General features: G+C 36.1%; 1 protein-coding gene across 1 annotated transcript; it reads left to right on the forward strand.

The window, feature by feature from the left end:
• The first annotated feature begins 1,581 nt into the window (after positions 1-1,581).
• On the forward strand, positions 1,582-26,380 carry Tango1 (transport and golgi organization 1). Its single transcript, XM_019048915.2, has 16 exons — positions 1,582-1,809; positions 2,351-2,463; positions 3,482-5,753; positions 6,684-6,787; positions 7,348-7,461; positions 8,181-8,291; positions 9,753-9,812; positions 11,378-11,602; positions 12,582-12,728; positions 13,926-14,202; positions 17,419-17,557; positions 18,294-18,389; positions 18,918-19,014; positions 19,520-19,646; positions 20,904-21,452; positions 23,389-26,380. The coding sequence occupies exons 1-16, from the start codon at positions 1,713-1,715 to the stop codon at positions 23,451-23,453; spliced, it is 4,593 nt and encodes a 1,530-aa protein (XP_018904460.2). The 5' UTR covers positions 1,582-1,712; the 3' UTR covers positions 23,454-26,380.
• Positions 26,381-27,121: the final 741 nt, after the last annotated feature.

The following is a 27,121-nucleotide window of genomic DNA, read 5'->3' on the forward strand; positions in this document are numbered from 1 at the left end:
GCTCTTTTTGGGAATATAATAACGTGCGCCGAAAATATTTTCCCTTCACTGAAAATTTTTGACCGAGATGAGTGTTTTCTCATCCCTCAAATTTTTTAGAGCTGAGTATTTAATGGAAAAAAATTTTCTCTCAAGAGATCTGTCTTGAAGTGATTTGGAGCCTGGTGCCTATGATACCTCCCTAATTTCATTTCCATGCAAAAAGTAGATTGAGAAGAAAAAAAAAAAAAAAAAAAATCAATAAAATGAACTACTGTGCATATGACGTCCTATCTTGTCAGGTTCTGAAACTAAACTTAGAAAATGTTGCTATTTTCTGCAGTAGATGAAACTGTGTCGTCCTATTAACACGCATCCACTCCAAATACTTATGCTTGCACACATAACATTATTCTTCAAACTTCTTGAGTTAACCTGTTTTTAAAAAAAAATGGAAGCACACCTTTTTTTCTGTAAACCTTGAAATGGATTGTTACTCATTAAAGCAAGAGAAGTTGAAGGAAATTATTGCTCTTAGGAGCAAAGTCTTTTAATCTGAAGAAAAACTTTCTGTTCCCCTCCTTTCTCCTCATAATTATATTTTAGTTGAAATTTTACTACATTTTGCAATTTGGAACTATTAATTCTAGCCTGGTTTAAAAACAGCGTATGTGCCATTCGGTTCCCGATGCACACAAGTGTTTTTCCAGAAGAGCCAGAATTCATAGTTCCAAATTGCAAAATGCAGTCCAATTACCAACTATCCCTTCAAGTCCTTATTTTCATTTGTATATCTTCAGCTATAATAAATTCATAGTGACTGTCGAAATTTTCTGACCTAAAGGAACTCCTACAGCGGATCACAACATTTTTGTGTCAAAATATCAGTCATTAAATACCTCTTCATGCACAGTAAAATACTTAAAATACTGCACATTTCATATCAACTGTTAATATCCACACGTACAACCTCTCACTGCGTTTGGGTTCCTCGTTTTATTTTGTTTTATTCTCAAATAAGTTGGATTTTATGTTACCATAATGAGTTTATAACCATTGGAACAAATCAAGTATTGCACTATTTCGTCTAATGAAAATATTTGCGAGAGATGAGGTTGAAGAGGTGTGTGCATTCTGTAATTCAATTAGTGATAATTTGGAGCACCTCGCATTACATGCCGTGGTGCAGCTTGGCCTGCTTTTTGCACTGCGACAAGATTCACTCATGGAATCTCAGACTGTCATGTGCGTCCAATCAGTATTTGTCTCGAATAAATTAACAAAGTAATCAGAAAAATGATCACTCTGGAGAGCACACACACATGCAGAGCCGAAAATTTTGAACGAAATCAAATTTTCGTGAAATTGGCGGTCAAATACACAGTTGCCATGTTGAAATCATCGCCTGATTTTACTCTCATAATTTTAAGGACGTGAATATTATTTTATGAAAAAATACACGAGATCAGTCTAATTATTTATCTGTCTTTGATTTTGTAATCCGCGGGCGAAATTCAACCTCAAAAATGTCGATAAAAATTTCATCAATACTAAATCAAGATTCCTCGAGATTTGGTAACGTTGGCCACTTTTGCGACCGAGGAAGAAGAAGAAGATTATCAAAAACAAATGATGAGCTGTAATTCTGTGACATTATCAGTGAATTTGTTGTGTTCGTAATGATTAAAAGTACTTTCTCCTGATCATGTCCTAGTTTTTTAATTATAATTATCATGAAATTAATCTTAAGTTTGTGGTTTAGTAGTTTACTATGTTATTGTCTCTCCGAAGAAAATGTGGTGCTGAAATGTGGTAGTCCAGACTGTGACGGTAAGGAGGAAATTGGTTAACTTTACACTTTTATCTCTCAGTTTACGGTTCGCTGTTATTCTCGTCGTATCCTCTGGATTTTTCCACATGCCTTGATTGTCTTGGGTCCTTCTTGGATTTTAAATGCCTATGATCATTAATCGCTGCGAGGTTTTAGTTGTGGTGTGGTGACATGGTTACGGCTAATCGTTTTCATCTCCGAATCATCCCGCACACTTCACTCATTTAAAAGCCTGCTTGTATCATTCATCAAACTGAGCATAAATACACGCTGAAGATAGTCAGGACGTCTTTTCGCCAAACTAGCCTGCTACTTGTGTTGGGAGCCTTTTTGATCTGAGCATGCATCAAGCATAAATTAACAGCCAAGCGTACGCTTAAATTATACCTAACTGTCCCGAACCGCAAAGATCCCGATGCATCGCATTCCACGGATAAAAAAAAACTTGCATTATTTAAGTAGTTGATTGTTTTCTAATTTGACCATTGACGTATTTGTCACTATCCTATCATGACTTGACTGATTTTTTTGTATATTTAGCGGTAATTTCTGAAGCTAGAGCACATGTTCAGTACCATGGCAATGGAATCCATATCAAGAGAGGAGATACTGTTGAGATTCTGGGAAGGAGCAACAACAAATATTTGATCCAGGTAAGCATTCATCAGTATGATTCAGAATCTTAGGCAGCCTTGATCCTATTGAAACTTTCTTTTTTCAATTTTGAAGATCTAAATTAAAAAAAATTTCATGGCCAACTTTTTTTTTAATGGCAGACTTATTTTCTCTTGACAGAATCATGAGGTTTTACTGCAGCGCATTTTTTGGCAGATGAAGGCCTCTTTCGCAGCAACTTAGTCAGGCAACAACAATCAGCCTCCTGTGGTATAGTGGTTGTAGCGCTTGCTTTATGATAGGGAGGTCCTGGCTTCGATTCCTGGCCAGGTGACCTGAGTTCAATGGTCTCAAACAACGGTTATGTGAGGCTGGCTTGATCTGGCAAGGAAGAAGGTTAGGACTTTAGGGACAGTAAAACTCGGGACCGTCCCTCGTGGGATATTTGAAGTGGGGAAAAAAAACTTGAGATAAATTGGCAAGTTGTGTTGATGCCTATTTGATGTATTATCAGCAACTCAGTTTTGTGGGAGTCTTGAATTTAAGGGACCAAATGGGTAAAGGCATTTGGGAGCGCTTGACATTTTTAGTTATTGTTTCAAGTTCCTCGTATTTTTTTTTTTTTGTCTCTATCAGTCTAGGTGCCGGTGTAAGTTGGTGGTGTTTTGTCAGAGAGGAATGCAGAACATTTCATACCTATCTGTTTTAAGCAGACTATCAAAGACTACAAAACAAAGAAAACTCGAAGACATTGTAACAATGTTGTGAGCTGCTCTATCGCAAATTTCACAGTGAATACACTAATTCTTAGGCCATTTCTTTGTAATTACAAGGGATTTTTGAGAGCAAATTGGACTACATCTTGCATTCCGAAGCTACTATTTCTAGCTCATCTGCAAAAGCTCATGTCTGCACCAACCAAAAATAGACGCTCCTTCTTGCAAAATGTTGTCCAATTGCAAATTATAAAGTTCAAAAGTTGTTTAATCAAGTACTAGTTAACTCCAATCACTGTTATCTATCAAGAAAGTACAAGTATTAATTTTTTTGTTTTAGCACAAAGGTCAGGTGGCGCTGTTATCCAACACGTTTTTTAAAGAAAGTCACATACGCATCATCAGTGATAACTTAGTCAATGCCAGTGATGATGTAATCTCTAAATTTTTTGAATTGGACTCCAAAGCCCCCGCCAAAACACCGCCATTGGAAAATAAACTAACACAAGATGTGCCAGAAGCTGTTGATGCTCCAAACGCAGAAGAAATCTCCTCCAGTAAAACCTATGAAGTCATTGATGGCACGACCCTCTTTCTATCGGATAGTGATGGAGATAATGCGACTAATGATCCAGTTGCCGACGTAACAACAGAAGCAGTTGTCGAGTCAGCCATTGATGTTTCCACAGAATCGCCAGCCTCTCAAGAAGTTCAAAAAGACTCAAGTACAGAAGCAACACAAACAGGTATCGATGCTAACACCAATAAAGAGCCTAATGCCACAACAGAAGATGTCAATCAAACAGATTCTGAAGAAATTTTGGATGATGAAGAGTCTGTAGATAGTACTGAGAATGAAGTTGATGTTGAGCTCGAGGTGGAAAATCTTCAGAATAGAGTCGATGAAACAGGGAGCACCATGGAGTTAGTGAAAAACATAGTTTCATTTTTCAGTGAGCCGGAAGATAGTAGTGAGAACTCACTTGACTCCCCTGCCGCTTCTGATGGAGATCAAAGTCCAAAGAAAGAAGAAAAAAGTGAAGGAGAAAATGTCCTCGTACCAAGCACTGCGGAAGTTGTCAGTGGCTCAACAGAAAGCAGTGCGTATTACGAACCCTCTCCCACAGTTTACCCCACTAAAACTGTACCACCCGTTCAAGCAACTGCAGAAGTAGCTCTCCCTGAAAATGCTGCTGTTGCCAATTCAGTCGAACCTTCAATCGCGCAAAAAGAGGATGAGTCTTTACAACCACAAGATCAAATAATTGTGGATGTGCCTAAAGCAGAAACGACAGATGATACTACTACTCCTGCAAATAATATAGAGCTGGCTACTTCGAATGATGCACCCAGCCAGGAAGAAATAGAGACAACGGAAGAGTCCATTGTCGAATGTATTTCAGATCCAACATCCCAAAGTGAAATAACATCAGATGAGGCAGCAAATGCAACCGCAACCGAATTAGATGATTTTTCTGGAAACCCTGTTCAAGTAGAGCCGTCATTCTTACCAACAGTGCCCACTGTTGAACAGGCGACCGAAGTCACAGCAACAGAAAAACCACTCTCGTCTTTCAATGAGCAACCGGTTGCTGAGCAAGTTGATGGCACTGAGATAAATGAACAACCGATCGTTGAATCGGAAAGTATTCTTGCACCGGCAGAACAGAGCAGTGCAGAAGAAACTAGCAGTGTAGAAGTCGACCAAAATGAATCATTGAGTGGTAAACCTCTCGCTGATGAAGTAGAGCAACCAGACCTGCAAGAACCGAAAAATGAAAATGTAGATATTGCGTCACCTGACAGTTCAGAAAATAGCTCAGAAATTATGGAGCCTCCGGTCACATCAGACACACAGCCTGAGAGCGTCAATCAAGTCGGGATTGACACGACAAACATAACTGAAGATTTGCCGGAAAGAATTCCTGAACAGGTAACAGAAACTGAGCAATCTGAACAGGTGACAAGTTTTGCTTTTCATGAGGATGTTACTCCAAGCTATACTGGCACTGTTGAACACTCAATTGCGAACGAAACATCTGAAATCAGTCCTGAGCAGACTGTAAGTGACGATTCTCTTATTGTCCCAATAGTGCCGTCACCAGAGACCAATGTCTCAGAGAGTCTTGAGGCAGAGACAACTGAAGAACTGGCTAAGAAGGGTGAGTTCGATGCTGCTCCATACCCAGAACAGCCAGTTTTAGGGGTTTATGATTCTCTCATTGTCGCAAAACCAGCTTATGAACCTGTAACTGATGATCCTAGTCTAGTGGCCAGTCCAACGGAGCCAAGCCAAAATATTCCTTCCGGTGAAAATGACTCCACACTTGATAAGTCATCAGGGCCTTTCCAAGAATTGAAACCGGATGATAAAATCGGGACACCAGAAAATCTGCTCCCACCTAAAGAAGATGATGTTTTACCGCCAGCCAAAGATGTTGAAGAAACTGAAGGGCTGCAATCCCTCGGGATTTTCGGACAAGTTATGGACGTCTATCATTCATTATCCAGTATCAAAGAGAGTTATATGTTCGGCTTCATGTCCAAAGAAAAAGAAGAGGATCCTCAGCATGTGTGGAGAAGTGGAAAACATGATTCTCAAAGTACTTTTGGTAAGCAAAATTTCATCAAAATGACATCCCTCATTTACATCCATCATCGTTATCTAGTCATAAACTAATATGCCGTGCAGTAAAATTTTCTTTCAATGATAAGGCAATTTTGAAGCCTTAAAATGAAGAAGCCTAAAATATTTTCTTCAATTTGTGTGCTACGATTTAGTAATATTTTAAATAACTGGCAAAGTCTTTTTCTGTAAACATCCACACTCTACAATATAAACTAAATACCTATTTAACTTCAAGTACTTGTGGACATCTTGGATACAAATCATGATTCAGCAGAATTGTTGAAATCTCTAAACACTATTTTTTTGCATCTTATTTTCCATGTCAAGCATGTCCCTGTATTGGATTTTTTTATCCTGAAATTCTCCCAAAATATCCCAAAATATCTCTGAAAATATCCCAAGCAATAGTTTTTTAAAGTCATAATATTGCACTGTGGGTACTTGGTGTTTGCCCCGCATGTGGTTTTGGTCACCTAACTGTGCACGGATGCATCCTACTTAATGAACGGGAAGTTTGTGCTTGTAAAAATTGATTTTGTGCGGTTTTTTGGAGGTTGTTTCCCTCTCTGTGCCAATAAAGTATTCTTAATGGCCCAGGATCAGCTTACTTTGCTGAAATACTTTGAAAGCATCAGAAACATTAGGTACTGAAAACTCAGCTGTTCCGAAACTATTGAAATTTTTCCCATTCAAAGACTATAGATGATTTGAGCGTGCTCTTATTTTTTCATCTTTTCCATATAAACTCTGGAATCACAAACTGTTTATTTCCTTATTGGAACCCAAAATCAATTCTTCAGCCTAAAATTATTTTACTTTTAAGGAATTGGAAACATTATTTGTATTTTTTCATTGTAGTGCCTCAATCTTTCCCCCCTAATCTTCACTAATCACTTTTTCCTTCTAATCGCAGATGACACGTGCAAAGTAGAAGATCTGAACTGCCCCTCATTAAAACAATTAGATCATCCCTCTTCTCCTGCAATGGGTGCTGCCTCAAGTGAAATATACTTTGAGGTGAGTAAAATCGGGGTTTCTGACCATTTGGAAAGTCAGGGAATTTTACAAGCAGCGTTTCAGCTCAGAAACTTCAGCCAGTGCCATTTAAGAGAGCATAAGCAACATTCGACTGTCAACTTCCATAAGTAGAATATCCAGAAGTGGAAACTTCATCCACAGTTTAACAGAAGTCGGTGTAATTCAAAGGGAAAAAAAACTACATCAAAGTTTGGTTTGAAGGTCAGAAAAAAGTTAGGAAAATCAGTAATTTTGGAGTCAAGGAAAAGTAAATAAGTAAGTCAAAGAATTGGAAAATAAAGAAATCGTGGAGATCCTGAAAATTCACTTATCTCCAATTAAAAAAATTGTTCCCAATCCTAGCGTTTATATTTTTTTTAACATCAAATTCATACAGTCTGGGACGCACAAAATGAAGTTTACTTTTGTAACTGGCCCAAAAAACTAATATTTGTTGTTTATTCCCAAGACCAAACTATGGAAGCATGATTCTATGAACTGTAAAACTTATTCATCACCAGAAGTATCTCCTTGTCTCATATCTACAATTCTGTTTTCAGTCTCTCTTACAACCGCTGCTAGGCTCAACATGTTTGAAAGCACAAGGCCTTGTCTTTTTCCTCACAACTGCTGTCGTTTTGGTTGCTACTTTCTTCTTTTACCTTTACTTTGAGGTAAGTTCCTATTTGTTTTTGTTTTGGTACTTATACCTAGTATACTGCCTTTGTAATTGTGTCGACCTTGGACTGATACATGTATCTGGTTCCGAGAATGCTGGATGGCATAATCATATGGTAGGCCAACTGCGACCTTTGTAGAGCCTGTAAAAAAATTACTGATGTTTCGAAATTATTTAGGCATCAATGATATTTGTATGAATCCTTGTGGTTCTATGTATCAAATAATTAAAATCAATAGATTGCATTATTTCATTTCTATGTTTTACTTTAATTATACATGGCATAAAAAGCAAATCACTTCAGCAGTTTAACTGATCCCGCAAATGTGAATATAATTTTTCTGGGCTGTTTAAAATGCTGCTGCTGTGTTAGTGTAAGTCCAAAGATTGATACATATAAATCCACGGAGGCTTTAAGTAGATTACTTACATAAAATTTTGGTTAAAGAGGAAATGGAACTGATGAGATCCTCTTGATATTGAAAGTATTAATCGCTCACTTTTTGCATTTTGTGAGGTATGCAGTGGTGAAGGGAAAGCAAAAGGTTGAAGTTCGCCAGGAATTTTTTGAGGTCTATAAACTTTGAATAGACAACCATCGGCTCACCTCAATATTTCAGAATGGAAATCATCACAAATTGTGGAAAATTGCTCTATAAAGAACTAAAGAACTTAGGTCCTCTGTGTCTACTGATTGCTTGCCTTTAATTTCAGAAACGTTCCAGAGATAATAGTTCATTCAAAAAGATCGACTCCTTGGAAAAAAAATTGTTCATCGCTGAAAAAGAGGTCTTGGAATTGACGAACAAATTATCCAACAGTTCAGTAAGTGCACAGTTAGTAATCAGTTCTAGGGCTAGAATAATTGACATAAAATAATTTTCTCTAACTAAAATCAATGATTTACAGTGTTATCCAAGTCAGTCATGGTCAGAATTAGATGGTAATTTTTGCACTATAAGCAGAGATGGAAAATGAAATTTCAAAAGGCTCGAAAAAATTTCACATCTGAAATTTATTAATTTTTCTCGAAATTATCAATTGAACCTTTGGAGATCCAGAAGCGTTTCAAATGGTCTTCCTGTTAATGCGGCAGTATTATGCTACCCTACTGAAGTCTGAGGTGCTGTACTTGAAGGCGGGCACAAAGGAGAGTTTAGAGAGGAAAGCCTTAGCCTAACCTCTACACCAAACGAAAACATTTGCAACGCGTGAATGCTTTAGGCTTGGGGTGAAAAGTTCAAATCCAGAATCACTGTTTTATGGCGTCTCTTGGCTCCCTGAATGCATCCTCAAAAGTTTCAAAAAATTTTGTGAAATTTCATGCATGAAAGTTCTTGCATGAAATTCCGCGTGAATAAATTTCATGAAATTTTCCATCTCTGACTCCAAGGAGCTCGAGGCCATGTGGGTCAAATACTGCAAGATTTGAGTAAATGAAATAACGGGGTCAATAGGCAGACCAAGTTTATCGGGAAAAAACCCAGTTGCATTAAGATTAAACCAAGATAGGAGACCTAAAGTATTATTCCCTCATAAAACTCAATGTTAAAGATGAAGTTTAAAGCTTATTTTTACATTCAATTAGTTTCTCCTCAACTTTTAATGAGAGAAAATAGACTGAGAGAAATAAACTTTTTCTAAATCATTTTTTTTCTTTCAAAATGTAGCTTGGTTACTTTCTATTTAATCAAATCTTAATGATATACCTCATTGAGAATTTGTTTAAACTTTGCATTGAGTCGAGCTTTTCTCCTGCAAAAAAGAAGATCTTTTAATTTGGTAAAAGTCTCTATTATTAGTAAGTTTGAAATCCTTAATTTGCTGTGATCATTTGATTTTTTTTTGCTTTTACGCAATTTCTAGTTTCTGCGAATTCAAGTTACACTTATTTTCACCCGCCAAAAATCAAAGTAAATTGCATTCTCAACTAAGTTCACTTTGACTTGCCTCTCGTTGAGGCTTCTGTGGGCAGTGTTTCAACTAATTGCCTCTCCGAGACAAGGCAATGGGTTAAAATTCGACTTTTAAACCAATTCAAAATCCAATTTCAAAGTTCTTTCTCTCGCTTATGCATTAAATATTGACATCTGTGAAGTGTAGTAGTGCAATAAAGTATCAAATAATTTTGATAATGGCTAGCATATGAATATCTGCACACTCTCATCCTTATGTTTTACATACGCATCTTAAAGTTCCATAGATTCATACCAATGTCATATATGTTGATGTTTGTCCCCTTTTCTACGGATGTATGCCTTAATTGTTATTTATTTCTGCTCTCAGGGAAGTGGTCCATCTGATTCAGGTATTGCAGTAAACTCAACGCACATCACGGAGTTAGAGGTAAATTTCTTTTCTCAATGTGTATGCTTTATCATTGTTGTCTCCTTTGTTCATTTGCAATGGGCCTGTTGCAAACTTTTGCTAGAGCAAAAATAAGAGTTGTTGCCTGTAGATAATGCCTCAAAAATCATGACGAGCGCATCGGCAAACTCTGAAATGCAATCATAACTTCACAATCTGCGTAAGAAATTTGCGGTTTTTTGAGCTTCCCGCTTCAAAAACGAAACTACGGCACAGGTAAACCTTTTGATAGAGGAGTCGTTCCATAGTCGGCAATACTCATCATGGCCGACGCCAATTCGCCAAAACACGTGTGATGGGACGAGATAACACCTGAACAGGATTAGACTAGATGACAATCGGCGTGTTTACGTTCATATTTTCCTCGCCCGCCTTGATTGACATTGAACTCTCCTTGAATTACGCGCGGAACTACGGAAGCGTCGGCCATGATGAATATTGCCGACGATGGAACGACTCCACTAACAAAATGTTTACCTGTGCCGTAGTATCGTTTTTGAAGCGGGAAGCTCAAAAAACTGCAAATTTCTTACGCAGATTGTGAAGTTGTGAGTACATTTTAGACTTTGCCGATGCGCTCATTGTGATTTTTGAGGCATTTTCTATAAGAAACAACTCTTAGTTTTGCTCTAGCTAAAGTTTGCAACAGGCCCATTGACATAGGTTCTTTCCTATCAAGAGAAACAATTCAGAAGGAAAGATAAAAAATTATAAAAATTTCTATTCCACATTCCTTAATAGAGAACAATTTAAAAGAAATATTCAACATTTTCAATAGTGGACCAATCATTTGTGGCCATGCTTTATATTCTAGTATCTTTTACATAGAAGACAATTTTTTTAACTTTATCACAATGTGCAAGTTTAACATTCTTAAGTGAGGTTTTCTGGGTGTAAAATTTGTGTACTCTTTTCAGGACATTCTCATTACTCGTGACCAGATCTTTGAAAATTAATCTTATTTTTGAAGGTTTGAGTTTTTAATAAGCAGTTCTATGCAAGTTTTTCTGAAAAAATAAAAAATTGGCTTTTTGACAGAAAATTTCGTATTATGTTTACAAGAGTAGGGTTAGTAATGCTTTCACAGGCAGGTGCATCACTCGGCGTAAAGTATATCCATCTTGGAGAGCGTTCAAGGATTTGGGATAGAAACCTCCCTTCAACTTCAGAACTTCATTTTATCACCTTTTTTCTTTCCTTTTTTGCCTGATAACTCCTGTTTTCGGTTGTCGCAAAACAAAAGAATTGTCAGGCGAAAACGAGGAGGAAAAAGGTTATGAAACACAAACCAGAACATACTTCATTTTATCATAACTCTGTTCTTTTTTCTGCTTTTAGAGTTAAAGAGTTGATTTTAACTTTTTCAGCCTCATTCAGCAGCAATGATGACCCTATTTTAAATAGTTAAACAACTAAACCTAATTGATTTGGATTACTTTTTTGTTATTATCAGCTCCTTTTGTTCTCTTTTAAAGAAATTCTGGAAGTCTTTCACCCAGGTTTTATCCTCAACATCTTAACGCATCGTTTATTTTTTCTGTTAGGCTGAACGTGAGGAGTTGCTAGAAAAACTTTTAGTTCTGGAAAATGAATCGGCTGTGAAGAGTGGTTTGGTGAAAGATTTGGAGAGGAGATTGCAAGAAGCTCTCTCGATGGCGCAGAACACGGAAATGATCTTCAAGACGGTAGATCAGTTACAGCAAAGAATCGAGTTGCAACAGAGAAGTATAAGTGAGATGCATGCTCAACTGAAAAACAAAGATAAAACGGTGAGAATCAATCCTAAATTTACAACAACTGTTAATTAATTTGGATCTTCCCAATAAGAGGCATTTGCTTGTGTGCTGCCCGGCAATTTTTGCCGGCAACTTTGTTATCCGCTTGAAAACGCTCCGCATATTCGGCAGTCAAAAACTATTTTTTAATTTTCATCATATAGTAATTTCCTTCTGCTAAACTAGGCAATCCTACTCACTCAAGACTGCCGTGGCAATGTCGCAGACAAATAGTGAAATCAGGCATTTTGTCAAATGCCTAGGCAGATGGTTGAATTTTGATGGTCTATAAAATTTTGTGAATTTATGGCGAAGAGCTCGCGAGTTTTCAATATTTTTGGAAAAATAACTCATCAAACCTACAAACTCCTCTTGTCTCTTCCTCTTTAATTGCCTCTCATATTTTTAAATGTTGAAATTCTAAAAATTATGTATTTTATAACATGCTGGAAATTTCCAGACAAGTGTCTGTGCAGGAGCTGAAAATGGCTCAAATATTATCGTGCATTGCAAATTTTTACTGAGAATTTATTCTCACAGGAGAAATTAATTATTTTCTCTGAAATTAGAAAAATGTGCAGAATTTCAATCTAAGTTAGATTTTTTGACTATTTGCCTAGGCATTTGACAAAATGCCTAATTTTACTATTTGCCTGCGACAGCAACAAGCATATTGCTCATATTCAATGTCCCTAAAAACAAATCCTGGCAATTATGAACATAATCGTAATTTTTTGGCCAAAGTTAAAACTTGCTAGCCTACATTTTCTAAATCTTTGAGTGAAAATTACTAGATTTGCTTTAATGTGACAGAATCCCATTAATTAATTTTACACAATCAAATGGAAATGCTGATGATCACAGAGTATTATCGAGGTCATGAAACCAAATGTGTTGAGTATTTACACTCATATGAATACCAGAATGTAAATTATGTTTGTTTTTATTAATTTTTTGTGAATCATTTTTGCAGATTGAAGGACTTGAAGAATCATTAGAAAAGGCTGCAGTAATTAAGGTTCAGCTCGAAGATATGCTTGCCGCTTTGAAGAAAGAAAATGAGGCCCTGTGTATTGAATCGTCAGAAAAGATCATTCACTTGAACTCTGAACTGGATCAGGTAAATATATTTTATTTTCGTTCAGAGGCAATTCGGAATAAAAGAGGTTATTTGACGTGTTTTAAAACTAAGTGTTATTATAACAATAAACCAGGAAAAATACTTTTTTTTCTGTTTTGTAAGAGAAGGATTTAATCAGTGTTCTGAGACAAAATGTTTTAGAAATCCTGCAATGCTATCTTCCCTATGGTATAAAAGTTACTCTCAGAAGTCGAAGTCAGCACTCAAATTCTCTCAATGATGAATGATTACCAAAGAGTTGCGCAATAGGTTTAGTGAACGTAACATAATTTGCCAAAACTCTGACTCTGAATTTAACGTTTGGATCACCCGTTTACATTATTTAGACTTAACGCAGGGTCTTTAACAGTGTTCAAAACTCACCTTTGAGTTTTAGGAGCCATGTGGCGCATCAAGCCCGATTTTTTGCTTGGCCCGCGTTGGCGCCTGTGAGTTTTGAACACTTGTCTCTAAAATATATTGCCTCTAGTGGCGTGAAAAGCAAATTGAGGATGAGAGTAACAAATTCCTACATTTGTTGTAAAAATGAATCAGAAGTAAATTTCTGTCTGCGAGTCGTTTTGGTAAAATAATCCATCGAAGTAATTAAAATGAATAAATATCAGTAGAATCATCAGGATGAGCCAGTTACTTCAGGATTTTATTAATGTCGAACAGCAGTTACAAGAATACCTGTCCATTCCAAATAAAGAAGCAAATCAAGTGATTTAAAATTATTAAGATGAACTACAAGTTTTCTATTTTTTCTCAAACAGCTTTAATACTTTTATCACCTTTAAGCTTACCTATAATTCAAAGACTACATCCTTGCTCTGTTTCTAGATAAAATTCTAGTCATTATTTGCAAGATGTTTGTGGATTTCAAACAGCTGAAAGGTTTTCAGGTTAAAAATGAACTGAAGTTACAAGCGAAAGAGCTATAATAAAATTCTCAGAATCGACTAAAGTTAAAGGAAAAAACGAACAATAATTATTATAATTACTATAAATGTAAAAAACACAAGAAAATCTTTAATTATAAAATAAGGATAAAGAAATATCATAAAACCCTAATAACCCTAAAGGATTATTAGATCTAAATAAGTGAAGAAAAACCATTGTCCCCACTGAATGAAGTAGCTCACCAAATCATTCAACTCACTGTTGTTTAATCATACATCTTTTTTTGTCACGTAGGTGAAGAGTGAAAAGACTCTGGAAAGTACAAAACTGAAAGCAGAAATTGATAGCTTGAAGCTCTCACTAGAGCAAGCTCGTTCATCGCTCGATGTGGCCGAAGCAAGCATCGTCGAATTAAAAGCAATCATCAGTGATGATGCCAAAAATTCTGATAGTCTTGGTGATGTGTTCAACGGATCAGAGTTGAAAGCAAAGCTGGCTGTTGCTGAGCTGAACATAGAAAAATTGAAGGATCGTCTTCAAGAAGAGTCGGGAGCCAGACAATTTTTAGAAGGTAAAGGAGGGGTATCGTTAAGGGCCTTTTTTGGCCCCACCCTAAAATTCCTCAACTCCGCGATTTTTTGGTCATTGAAGGTCTATATTTTACGGAATGCACAATGGTTTTGTCATTTCCGGTCTATTTCGGGGTCTACCACTGGCCTAAACATGGGTCTGAAGGCCAATTTTGGCGAAAAATGCGGGTTTTTCAGCATTCGACGCGCTGTTTCGTAACGATCCCTTCGGAGGACAAAAAAATCCTTCAAGTATGTTCATTAGGGATGTAAGAGAGTCACTTTGGCCAATTTTCGTCGATGTCAAACTTTGCGCTCATAGTTAAAAAAAACTTTTTAGAATTTTTCTTGTTTTTCATCATTATTTAAAATGGCTTAAAAAAGGCGACTCATCTTACACCAGAATTAAACTTTTTTGGCAGAAAATGGTCGTGGGTGGTCAAAACCTTCCTCTAAGAACTTTTTCCGATTTAAAGCCCCCCAAAAAAGCCGGTGTTGCCATATTTCATTGCCTAAAATCATAGAAAACCGAGTACTTATTTCAGTATTTGGGGGCATATTTCTCGTCGAGCTCATTCAGAAAAGTCCAAAAACCTTCATTTTTCATATGTTATGGCCGAATCACCAGTAATTACATACATTTATCTAACTACAGAACCTCCCATCGCGGCACGGCGTTGCCACATCATCGGGGAAAAATCGAGAAAAATCCACGTTTCCCTGGATTTGAGCCATTTTTTCGGATTATGCGGATGGAATAAAGTTGAAAGACTTAAATTGCAGTATTCAGAGATGCAAGTGGATCATACCTTGTGCCGGTATTCATTATTTTAATATATTGCGCTTATAGACAACCCATATTCTTACGATTTCTAGGCACGATATTTGCGCAAGAGGATGCGACTTTCAAACATTGGCCGTGATCTGAAGTCCGAAAGAAAGTAAGCCATGTGTCAGAATCGCGAGTCCTCAATGCTGAATTTTTACCCGCCCTGACAACTACCACCATCCCCCTCCCTCCCCCAGCCCTCTTATCGGTAGCGATTGTTCAGAATTCTACTTCCTGATTTTTTTTCTCAATTTGCATACTTAGTATAGGCACAAAGCACAATGGCTTAAAAAAGGCGACTCATCTTACACCAGAATTAAACTTTTTTGGCAGAAAATGGTCGTGGGTGGTCAAAACCTTCCTCTAAGAACTTTCTCCGATTTAAAGCCCCCCCAAAAAAGCCGGTGTTGCCATATTTCATTGCCTAAAATCATAGAAAACCGAGTACTTATTTCAGTATTTGGGGGCTATTTCTCGTCGAGCTCATTCAGAAAAGTCCAAAAACCTTCATTTTTCATATGTTATGGCCGAATCACCAGTAATTACATACATTTATCTAACTACAGAACCTCCCATCGCGGCACGGCGTTGCCACATCATCGGGGAAAAAATCGATAAAAATCCACGTTTCCCTGGATTTGAGCCATTTTTTCGGATTATGCGGATAGAATAATTATGCATGATGGCTCAGTAGAGTTCTTCTCCGTCCTACGAGAGGTGACGCGGTTTCTTTTTTCGCCACTGATTTGTAGCATTTCAAACAAATCTGATAAGAGGGCTGGGGGAGGGAGGGGGATGGTGGTAGTTGTCAGGGCGGGTAAAAATTCAGCATTGAGGACTCGCGATTCTGACACATGGCTTACTTTCTTTCGGACTTCAGATCACGGCCAATGTTTGAAAGTCGCATCCTCTTGCGCAAATATCGTGCCTAGAAATCGTAAGAATATGGGTTGTCTATAAGCGCAATATATTAAAATAATGAATACCGGCACAAGGTATGATCCACTTGCATCTCTGAATACTGCAATTTAAGTCTTTCAACTTTATTCCATCCGCATAATCCGAAAAAATGGCTCAAATCCAGGGAAACGTGGATTTTTCTCGATTTTTCCCCGATGATGTGGCAACGCCGTGCCGCGATGGGAGGTTCTGTAGTTAGATAAATGTATGTAATTACTGGTGATTCGGCCATAACATATGAAAAATGAAGGTTTTTGGACTTTTCTGAATGAGCTCGACGAGAAATAGCCCCCAAATACTGAAATAAGTACTCGGTTTTCTATGATTTTAGGCAATGAAATATGGCAACACCGGCTTTTTTGGGGGGCTTTAAATCGGAAAAAGTTCTTAGAGGAAGGTTTTGACCACCCACGACCATTTTCTGCCAAAAAAGTTTAATTCTGGTGTAAGATGAGTCGCCTTTTTTAAGCCATTTTAAATAATGATGAAAAACAAGAAAAATTCTAAAAAGTTTTTTTTAACTATGAGCGCAAAGTTTGACATCGACGAAAATTGGCCAAAGTGACTCTCTTACATCCCTAATGAACATACTTGAAGGATTTTTTTGTCCTCCGAAGGGATCGTTACGAAACAGCGCGTCGAATGCTGAAAAACCCGCATTTTTCGCCAAAATTGGCCTTCAGACCCATGTTTAGGCCAGTGGTAGACCCCGAAATAGACCGGAAATGACAAAACCATTGTGCATTCCGTAAAATATAGACCTTCAATGACCAAAAAATCGCGGAGTTGAGGAATTTTAGGGTGGGGCCAAAAAAGGCCCTTAACGATACCCCTCCTTTTGTAAACTTTATTCTCAATCTTTTCAGCCCACACCATCTTTGAGCTTGGAAGTAGATTCTACCTTTTACATGTTCTATTGTCGCATCTATCTCAGAATTTTTGTTGATCAGTATCACAAGTACAGAAATCAAGTTATAAATGGTTTCAAATTTTTCCGATACCTCTCGATTTAGAAAAATAGTAGTGTCTTAGATTATTTGCATTAATAAGGTGCTGATTCAGTCAATTTAGTCATGTTCAATTGTAAGATGCAGGAGGAAACGCAAGTTTTACATGCATCGAGAAAAATGCATAGCACATACCTCACCTGCCACTATGCCAACAGAAGCCTCCCAAAACGCAGTATTACAAGGACCAATCTTCTCACTAAAAATAATAATTTATTATAAAAATTTTATCAAATTACTTTGAGTGAGCAATTTTCATGCCTAGATATCCAAATTCAAACCATTGTATCATTTCTAGCTATCGCAAATCAGTTTTTGTGTCTTCTTTAAAGTTGACTTTTGGTACTTTTAATATCCGTCCTGGAATGGGACAATCTTTTTTTCAAGAATCATTTTAATCCTGTGTTTTCCATGTATTTCAGAGCATCTGACATCAGTCAAAGAAGCGTTGGAAAAATTGAAGATTACAAACAGTGAATTGGAGAAAGAAAAGCAAGAAGCAGAAAATGCAGTGAAAGTCCTCAAAGACTATTTCCGGAAACAAGAGGAAGAACTGAAAAAGTAAGTCATAAATACCTACAGATGCTCAGACCAGTCAGAATTATCTGTCTAATATCTAATTGCAGTGTATCTTCAGGTCAGGAAAACCAGGAATAGTCAGGAAATTCCATTCGGTCAAGGAAATCAGGGAAAAGTGAGGGAACCTTTTGAAAAACATTTGATATTTTAAATGTCAAAAAACATCCCTGCCGCCCAAACGATCAAACTGGGCCTCAATCTCATTCAGGGCTCTAAGCTGTAAGTTACACTTGGAATCTTGAAGAGAAAAATAAATGTCAATAAGGAATTGCAATTGTAGTCACTGTAATGATTAACACCTTAAAAAATAAGTTAATGTTTGTCTCTGTCATTAGCAGTAGAATCAATGCCAATAATCGTTCATAATCAGTTCTACGCATGCAAATAATTGTCGAAATGAAAAGTCAGGGAATTTCAATCATTTTTGGCGGGGAAATCTTGAAAAGTCCGGGCATTTTTTCTTTCAAGCCTTTAGACACTTTGTAGTTGTGGCCAAAAAAGATTCAACATAAAATTATTGTCGTATTCTAAGTATTCTTGATCTATTTCCACCAAAAAAGATGATGGAATCTGTATCAATTTTCAACTCTTCGTGTTTGGAGTCCTTGCAGCTAAAGAATCAGATCAAAATTCATCGAAGTAAAACTGGGTTTTTCTTCAGCGATCTAATAAACAAATGAAAAATTAACAATGAATCTTTTCTTCCTTCTTTTTTCAGAGAAATTGAAGAAAAGTCAGCCTTCCAGTTGCAGAAAGATGAGGAGACCCTTTTCATCAAAATGAAAACCCTTGAAGAAGAGAAAGGTTCTTTGAAGTAAGTATGTCTTTATCGCATTGTTTTGAATTTGAAAGGGAAGCAAATAACATTCTTTTGCCATCCTTTGAACTTTGTATGATATATACATCAAATTAATGATAAATATATTGTTGTAATTACATATTTTAAAATTGTTTGCTTCCATTAAGTTAAGAATCTACATTTTGTATTTGCACTCATCCCTCATATTTTCTGTAAAGACATTAATAGCCTAAGATGCTGAATGTCTCAAATAAAATGAACCAACTAACTAAAGTAAAGAAAAAAATGTGTACCTCAGATTGTGGCATTGTATGTGTACAATGCCACAATCAGATGTACATCTTGTACTGTTCATGTATAATTGGAGATTGTCAAAGGTTGCAATTGAGATATGTACGTATTCATCAAATTTAGCCATCAATGTTGGGTTTTTCCCGATAAGTATATTTGCACATTCTTGACTCATACATGCTAAGAAAGCTTTATAATCACACTCCTCCTGTAACTCTGTTTCTCTCAACTTTATTTGTAATGTTTTTCTAGAGAGCAGATAGAAGAGATGAAGCGAGAAATCCTGGAGCAAGAAAATTTGTTTAAAAGAGAAAAAGTTCAGTTGGAGAAAAAAGCTGATGACAACTGGGTAAGATCCATCTTTTTCATTTCTAATATTTTTTTTACTTCTGTCGAAGTTTTGCTCCTTAGAAACTTCTCAACTTAAACCAAAGCTTCATGCCTCAGTGTTCATTCACCTAATAACTTTGGCAACTTTAACTGCCAGCAGGACAAAGAACTCAAGTCCACAAAAACTCAAAAGAAAACTATTGATACCAGGGAATTGTTCTACAGATATTGGGGGAGGGGGGTACCCAAAAATATCATGCTAAACAGAAGTAATGGCAGCAATTTTACTGTTCAGATAACATAGTTGGGAGAAAAAGATTTCTCAAATGGAACAACAGATTAAAAATTAAACATCTGAAAAGAATGTTTCCTAATCAAAATTTTATGCGCAATGTATTGAACATATGGAAAACTCTCAATGTCAATTAAGTTGTGAAAAATCAATATTGGTAGTGTTCATTGTAAGCAGTAAATTCAATATTTCTAATATGTTGTTTTAATGTCCTTTTAACCTCATCATATAGCTGTTGTCTCGACAAATCAATCGGAAACTTCAAGATGCTAAACAAGAAGCAGCTGTTCTGCGTAGTCGATTAACAAATGTTGAAAAACTGCTCACAGAAAAGAATGAGAATGACCCTAATAACGAACGTAAGTTTCCACCAAAATAATTTTTCTCCTGTTTGATAGACCCATCTCTTTAAAAATATGTGTATAAGCCGCTTTTACGGCTCTTTAAAAATATAACTGCCTTGATTAATGATATAATCATTGAAAAATGAAGAGTCTTTGATTCGTCCTATTATTTATTATCAGCAGCGGTTTACATAAAGTGCTAGAGAGATATAGCACTTAAACTATACGGCTATATGCTACTGCTATATTTAGAAAAAAAGGCATATCTCCAGTGGAATCCCGAAGCACATGTGCTCTTTTTCTTAAGCTCGGTAGTCTTGTAAGTTTCTTGGTTACTGACTGTCAAGAATTTGAATTTTGCAAAGGCCATCTTTTGAATGTCAAGAATTTGAATTTTGCAAAGGCCATCTTTTGAAAGTATTTCTGTTCCTTTCACAATTCTTTTCTCGTCAAGTGAAATGTTTCTTTTACTAGGGCAACGTTTTTTTCTTTTCTCATTTTTTCTTTTTTTCAAAATTTTATTTTCTCGTACCCTTTCAAACAATGTATCACAAGGGGGATCTTCTCATTAGAAAACAAATTTGGGGTCCACTAACTTCCTAAGGGATCCTTCCTGAAAATCTTAGGGGACCAAAATGTACCTATTTTCGAATTAAGAACATTACATCAATCAAGTGAAAAGTTAGAGAAGGGGACTTTTCAGACACCCTGCATGCACATGAGGAACGCTTTTGGGGTGAACAATTTGAATGTACGTGAAGTATCGGCTGAAAAATGAAAAAAAATTGATATTTACATCTGGAACTCAGGAAAGTTACATAGTTTTTCCCCCCAAAAAAATCCTTTCGAAGTGGGTGAAAATTTCAGTTTTTCATGAGGAAATGAGCTCCCTAAAAACAGGGAAAATCATGGAATGAGCAGTTCTAGACACAATGCTCCAAAACGCAAGGACGGGTGCTTTTCAGATTAGTATTTAATGATCCTGTCATTTTATTTCTGTAATCAAAGAACTCAAAATTGGTATTCCATAATTTCAAATCTACTTTTTTTAAATAAAGAAAATTAAATACCCACATAGAAGATTATAAAAAGGTATTTCTTATTGGAAAAGTTTTGCGTTTTTCCAGATAGGTTTAGAGAACACCAATAGCAAAAGAGGACTTTCACCTGGTTCCATCCTTTTTAATTTTTGTTTTATTGTTATTATAGTTTAACACCTGACTTTGGGAAAACCCAAAAGTAACTTTGTGCGAATTATATTTATTCTTACAGAGTCAGTAACAAACGGCGAAGGAATGTCGCAGAACAACATATCTAGTCCGTCCATGTTACTTAACTTCCCCAACACAGCCAACTCCTCCTTTGCAAAGTATAATAGCTCCGACTTAATCCTTCCCCCTCCGCTGGGAATGCCGGGCAATGAGTTTATCCCTCCGCCCCCTATTAACTTTCCTGACCTGCGCCTTCCACCACTCGGTAGCGTTGGGCGAATACCCTCCCCACCGAGTGGGATGTCTCCGCCACTATCCTTAGAAACAAATTTTGGGATCAACTTCTCCCCTCCACCTCCTATGCCTCCGCAATATTATTATTATCATCGGAGTGACTCACCAAGCGATTATGACGATAGTAGTTATTCAAAAGGAGAGAACTATCGTGATTCTCCGATGAACTTGGAACGCAGCGGTTCGTCGAAAGCAAAGTCGGATCCGATGAGAAAACCACCCACGGATCAGGCTGATTCGTACCCTTCTAGCAATCCCTCGCACCCCTCACCTCTGAAACCTGTAGCTAGAAATCCAACTTCGTCTGGTCAAAAAGGTGAACTTTTTTTTTAATATTATGCAACCTTCGAGTTATTACATGTCTGCTTTATTTTCAAAACAGGACTAAAGGCAAATTTTCCTCTCTTAGCAAAACGATTCAATGCTTTTCTATTGGATCAGTCAAATTTTGAAGCAACCTTAATTTTGAAAATTTGGTTGTTAATGCTTCTCTCGGTAACTTGGTAGTCTTACCCTCAGTAGAAGTCACACATGCCCACACGGTCTGATGATGACACTTCAATGTATTTTTACGAAAGAAACAAGGTTTTTTTTTAAATGCTCTCATTACAGTGCTCACTACTTAGTCTTTAGTCCCGTTTTTTGCATATGTTCATATTTCATTTGTGTCAAGTTTGAAATGGCTACTTTGCAACTTAAATATTTATTTTTTTGGACTCATCACTTGTGCTCGTCTAATCAGTAGTTCATTGAAACTTTTTTAGCATGCTCTCTCAAATGGAACAAAATCTCATTCTGTGAAAAGATTTTTTGTCACTGCAAAAACTCTTTTAGTGAAACATGTCTTACGTTTACTAGCCCGTATAAGGTATTTAAAAACCTTCAGCGTCGGTTTTTTAACAACCCCGTGAGATGATATCAAAAAATTACATTTATTTATTCAGTTCAGCTGAAATTTTTTTATCAGCTATTGCTAAAAAAAATTCAAAATATTGGAGGGTACTTTCTTATTCGCCCAGAAGACAATATTCAATGAATGGGGTCCTATAGACTTCCTGTTTCATCTTTGAGAGTTTTGCAGTGACAAACAACCGCTTGTTTTACCTTATGAGTGTGTGTTAAGTAATTTTTGGTTTTTTTAATGCTCACTTGCCTCCTGTACAGACCGCGACAGTTATAACGCGCTGCGACAGTTTTGGAGTGCCAAGGAATCACCCAATGCATGTCTATAAGGTTTTGATTTTTGTCTGATAATTTTTTTTTGTCATTGCCTTGACCTCTTTTGAATTTTTGCTGCACTCACAAGGTTTTGAATCACACACATCCTCTATCGCAGATTAGCCTCAGATTTATTAATTGTAGATTAATTAACCTGCATACTTGTAGTAAGAATTAATTGTTCTTCAATTTTTTATTCAGTTATGTCCTATGTGTTGGAGCTTAGTCCAGCACTTAAAATACATTCCAAACGAGTCAATTAACTTTCAAAGAGAGGTGGTCTTGATTTTTGTATTTTGTTGGTTCCCTGCTTTATTTATCTGCTAGAGCTCATGACTGATTTTGATGGGTTAAAATGAGATTATTTGATCTGAGAGAGGATTTTTTAGAGTTTCCTCTCTTCTACGGGCCTCGGTATGAATGATGTAAGATGAATTTATTTTCAAACGTTGGTTTACACTTTTTGTTTCCTGGTTCATCTATCAAATTTAGGATCTGCGTAAGCTCATAACTGATGTAGAAAAGTTCTAGTCGAATGATATTAATGAAAGAGACTTATCTTTGAGGCTCTCTCTCTTCAGAGGGTGTTGACTCAATTGGTGGGACATTAATGTAACACTATTGAAGGCTAGATTTAATGATTTTTAAAAATGTTTGTTACATTTTCGGTTTCTTGGGGTTTTGAAAAGTTTTTTTAACTTACTAATACCGAAAAAAATGCATGTTCCTTTCAGAATTTGTTCACGTTTACCACTATAAATAGTCCCTTCAGCTCAGATACTTTTTTAACATTAAAATTAATTGTAAATTATCTCTGAAGTAGTTGAATTTTAAGAACATTTTAATTTTTTATTTAAAAATTTCATTTCTGGCCTTAAGTCTGCCTTCACTGTTTTTGCCGGTAATCACACCAAAATGCCACTTAACAGACATGAAGAAGTAGAACTTTTCATGTGAGGTGGGGCAGAAAAATACCGACAAATGTTTAGTTGTAAAAGGTAAATATTGATTAACATGATATTTTATTTTTCCAGGTTGGTCATCATCTGGACAATCAAACAAACCTGTAGAAAAAAATTCCCGGAAACCTGGGAGATAGTGAAGATAGAACATTAGATAGCCGCCTTTTTATGTTTGGTACTTGAAGTATTCCGTTGCTAATGAGATGGCAGAATTTCCATCTGCCTCCCCAGTTTATATGTGTTGGTCTTTAATCAATCAAGCAAAACATAGTCGTATCAACATTTTTTACAGTTAATTATTTTTTTTTTTAAAAAAAAAGAAAAAATCATTGTAAGTATAAGAAAAAGAATATCCGTTTGCTAGTCACATAGGGGACCCTTTCTTGTTATTTATTTATCTTAATTGTATTCAAATTCATCCATTCTTTCTGGGAAAGGAAGGATGCCCTCTTTGAAGTGCTGCATTACTTTGCTTATTCATTTTTTATACTTTTTTTCCAATTTGTTTTTTGTTTATTTATTTTTTTATTTTTTAAATCAGCATCAATAAGATTAACTGTTCTACGTCTTGTATTATCTTATAAGAAATTCTTCAATGCTGACTGATGCATGTTTATCACAAGTTTGGAAGAGAAAGTCGATTGTTTCTGTCCGTTTATTGGGCTGGCTAACAATAAATTAAAAGATGAGAGATCGGAAGTGCGATTCAAAAAAAAGAAACAAATGGTGAGCTTGAAATCGTCACTGCCATAGCTTTTTAGATCAGTCAAGAATATTTTACCAGACCCCTTTTTATGCCTCCAATCAGAGGCTAAAAACTTACCAAGTAAATGTCATTGATTACAAATTCACCCTAAACTGTTCTCTTCCAGGTGTGATTCCAAAGATTTAATCATGAATTTCAGTAAAATGGACCTGAGATAGCCCTCTTTTAGACAACCTTTATTGAGAGTAATTAAACGGTCATGGGCGAAAGTAAAGGGCGCACCAAGTTTAAAAAGATTCAACATCTAAATAAAAAATAAAAAATGTATCCAAAGTTCCTGCAAATTTTTAAAAAGTTTGCAAAACAAAGTCTACTTCATAAACTCACTTAATTACCTAAGGTAATTTTTTCATGAAAGGAAATACTATCGAAATATTCCTATGATTATCAAACAGTCATGGACTGTTTAAAAGTTTGTATCGTGAGACAGTTTATTTTCTACCAATAACAGACAGGAAGTGATTGCGAATATCCAGTGATGAGGCAATAAAGTTTTACAAGCGTTCCATTCGGAACTGTAATTGAGGCGTTAGATGCGACAAGGACTCTTTTCTAAGGACCAGATTGAAAGAATTAGGAATGGAAAGTTTAAACATGCGATTGACTCTTGGTGAAAGAGCTGAGTGATTTTACTCAGTGGTGTGCAGCCCTTTTAAATTTTTCACTGTTTTAATTTATTTTACGATTTTGAGTATCTTTCAGAACACCAAGAATTAGCTGGCATTTTACGATTTACAAGCCTAAGAGCACTTAAAGAGCGTGATGGGCTTGCATCCAACGCCTCAACTTATCTTTTCCTGCTAGATTTCTAGCATCAATTTTCTTTTTAGCAATGTTATTACTGTGGATTATGTTAACTAAGACAGTTTGTTTGATGTTTTATTTTCAATGACTAGTTATGTTCCAATTTTATTTTGCTCATAGGTAGCAGATATTTAATATTCTGTTTCTGCTGAGAGATTTATTGTTTCATTTACCCTGTGTGCCACCTGTTTTTTCTGCATAGAAAATTATTTTGAAGACAATGTAGAAGAACCGACCTTGCCACTAGAAATAAGGAGAAACCAGTGGCTTGTTTGTTAGTTAGTTGATTTGTTGGTTATTGATTAGGGAGTGTTTAAGTAACATGCTAAAATACAGCGTATCGTAACGATCCATTTTAACAAATTGTGTATCATTTGGGGGAGCAAATTATTTTGGCGCCACCCTCTGAAAGAAGTGGGTGATAATAGAGGTTAAGGTTTGCCCAGCACCCCTAAGTTCCAGGGGTTTTAGGATAGGTTTATATTGCTGTTTAAAGAGGAAAGGGGGGTTGAAAAAACTAGGGAATTCGATGAAAATGACAAGATGAAGCATCTATGTGTAATTTGGAACGTTACTGTGTAATAAAATGTAGAAACCTAATTTTTAAACACTCTCTTATTGCGTAACACTTTGTTATAAGATACTTCGGGTTTCACGAGATTATTTAATTTTAATCGGAGGTACTTAAATGAAAGTAAGTATCCAGGTGTTAAGTTTATCGGATTGAATGTTAAGTCAAGGAGACTACATTTTGACTACTGCAACTGGATTTCTTTTTCAAAATATTGTATATACATAGTCAAATTCAAATTATTATTCTTTGATCTTTGTACAAATCTGGAGTGTTCAAGGCCCACTATAAAATGCTGTTCATTAATTTTCTGAGTCGAAAATTTTCAACAAATTATCATTCAATCACACGCTGATCCCTCAAAAAATTTGAGGAAAGGCACAAACTTCTCTTAAATAACGGTGTTTTATATTGCTAGTTGAAAATCTTCACACCTGAAAAAGGGAGGATAGTTTAAAGCAAATAATTTTAGGCGATAAAATATCCGTTTCCACCCTCTGCTTCATACTTATATGGCTCCTTTCCTCAAAAATTATTTTTCTTAAAATGTTTTCTTTCACCTGTATGAAGTCTCGTTGTGGAATATTGAAGCTGTCTACCTTGAACATCTCTGATTTGTTCCCGGAAAGTTTCTCTGTTATCAAATTTTGGATTTTACAAATCAAATTATCTACACTCTCAATTAGCGCATTTATTTAATGTCATTATTTTGTTTTTGACGAGGCGAAACGAGTCCCCGTAGAAGAATTTGACTCCAAATCGGAGCCTCGATTTTGCTTAATTTCGCTCTAAGCTGGTCTCCTTTCTTCTCTTATAAATAATTTAATTTTACCAAACCCCCTGTCATCATTGTTTGATGTATTTTTAATTTGTACAAACTCATCGTTATGTAAATAAAATTCTTATTTTCAGTTGAAAGGAAAGGCTTTGACTTTTTTGTACGCTGTTTTCAGAACATGGTTCTCTTTCGATAATCCTTACTTAAGATGCTGAGTGGTCATGATAATTATGAAGTTGTAGTAAATAGGTTAACTTGTAGAATTTAATAATATCCAACCCTCCAAAATGCCTGCATCTACTCCCCCATTTTTAATGGCCTTTGGGGTCTGTGGCTTTGTAGCCTCAATTTAATTTTTGAATTACTAGCACCTGCTGGGTATTTCAATGCCATGAAAATGGATCAATTTTTGCAACAGAATATTGCAACTATCTCTTAAATCGTTGGTCGTAGAGCAAAACGGACGAAATTTCAAGCTCCTTCAATGGCTTGTGAACTTTTTAGCACCCCCCATGGACTCGTGGAATTGGAGGCCCTCAATTTAATTTTCAAAATTTTGGTGCTGGTCGATTTTTCATCATGATGAAAATGGATCGATTTTTGCAACAAAAAATTGCGACTATCTTCTACACCGTTGACTGTAGAAAGAAACGGAGAAAATTTTCCAGCTCTGCAATGCTAAAGTGGTGCACTAAATTATGATTTGTCATTTTAACTAACTTCCTTATTTTTTGCATACCTTTAAAATTTAACTGTTCAAACTCGATTAAGGAACATTCGTAAATGGCAGATGCTAAATCTTAAAGCAATTTGCAAGCTTAAACAACCTTTTTACTTTTTTCTCTAGGAAAAAGTGGTCAGGAAGTTCAATAAACACTTTATAAAA

This window comes from Bemisia tabaci, chromosome 7 (assembly GCF_918797505.1).
Source record: "Bemisia tabaci chromosome 7, PGI_BMITA_v3".
Taxonomy (NCBI): domain Eukaryota; kingdom Metazoa; phylum Arthropoda; class Insecta; order Hemiptera; family Aleyrodidae; genus Bemisia; species Bemisia tabaci.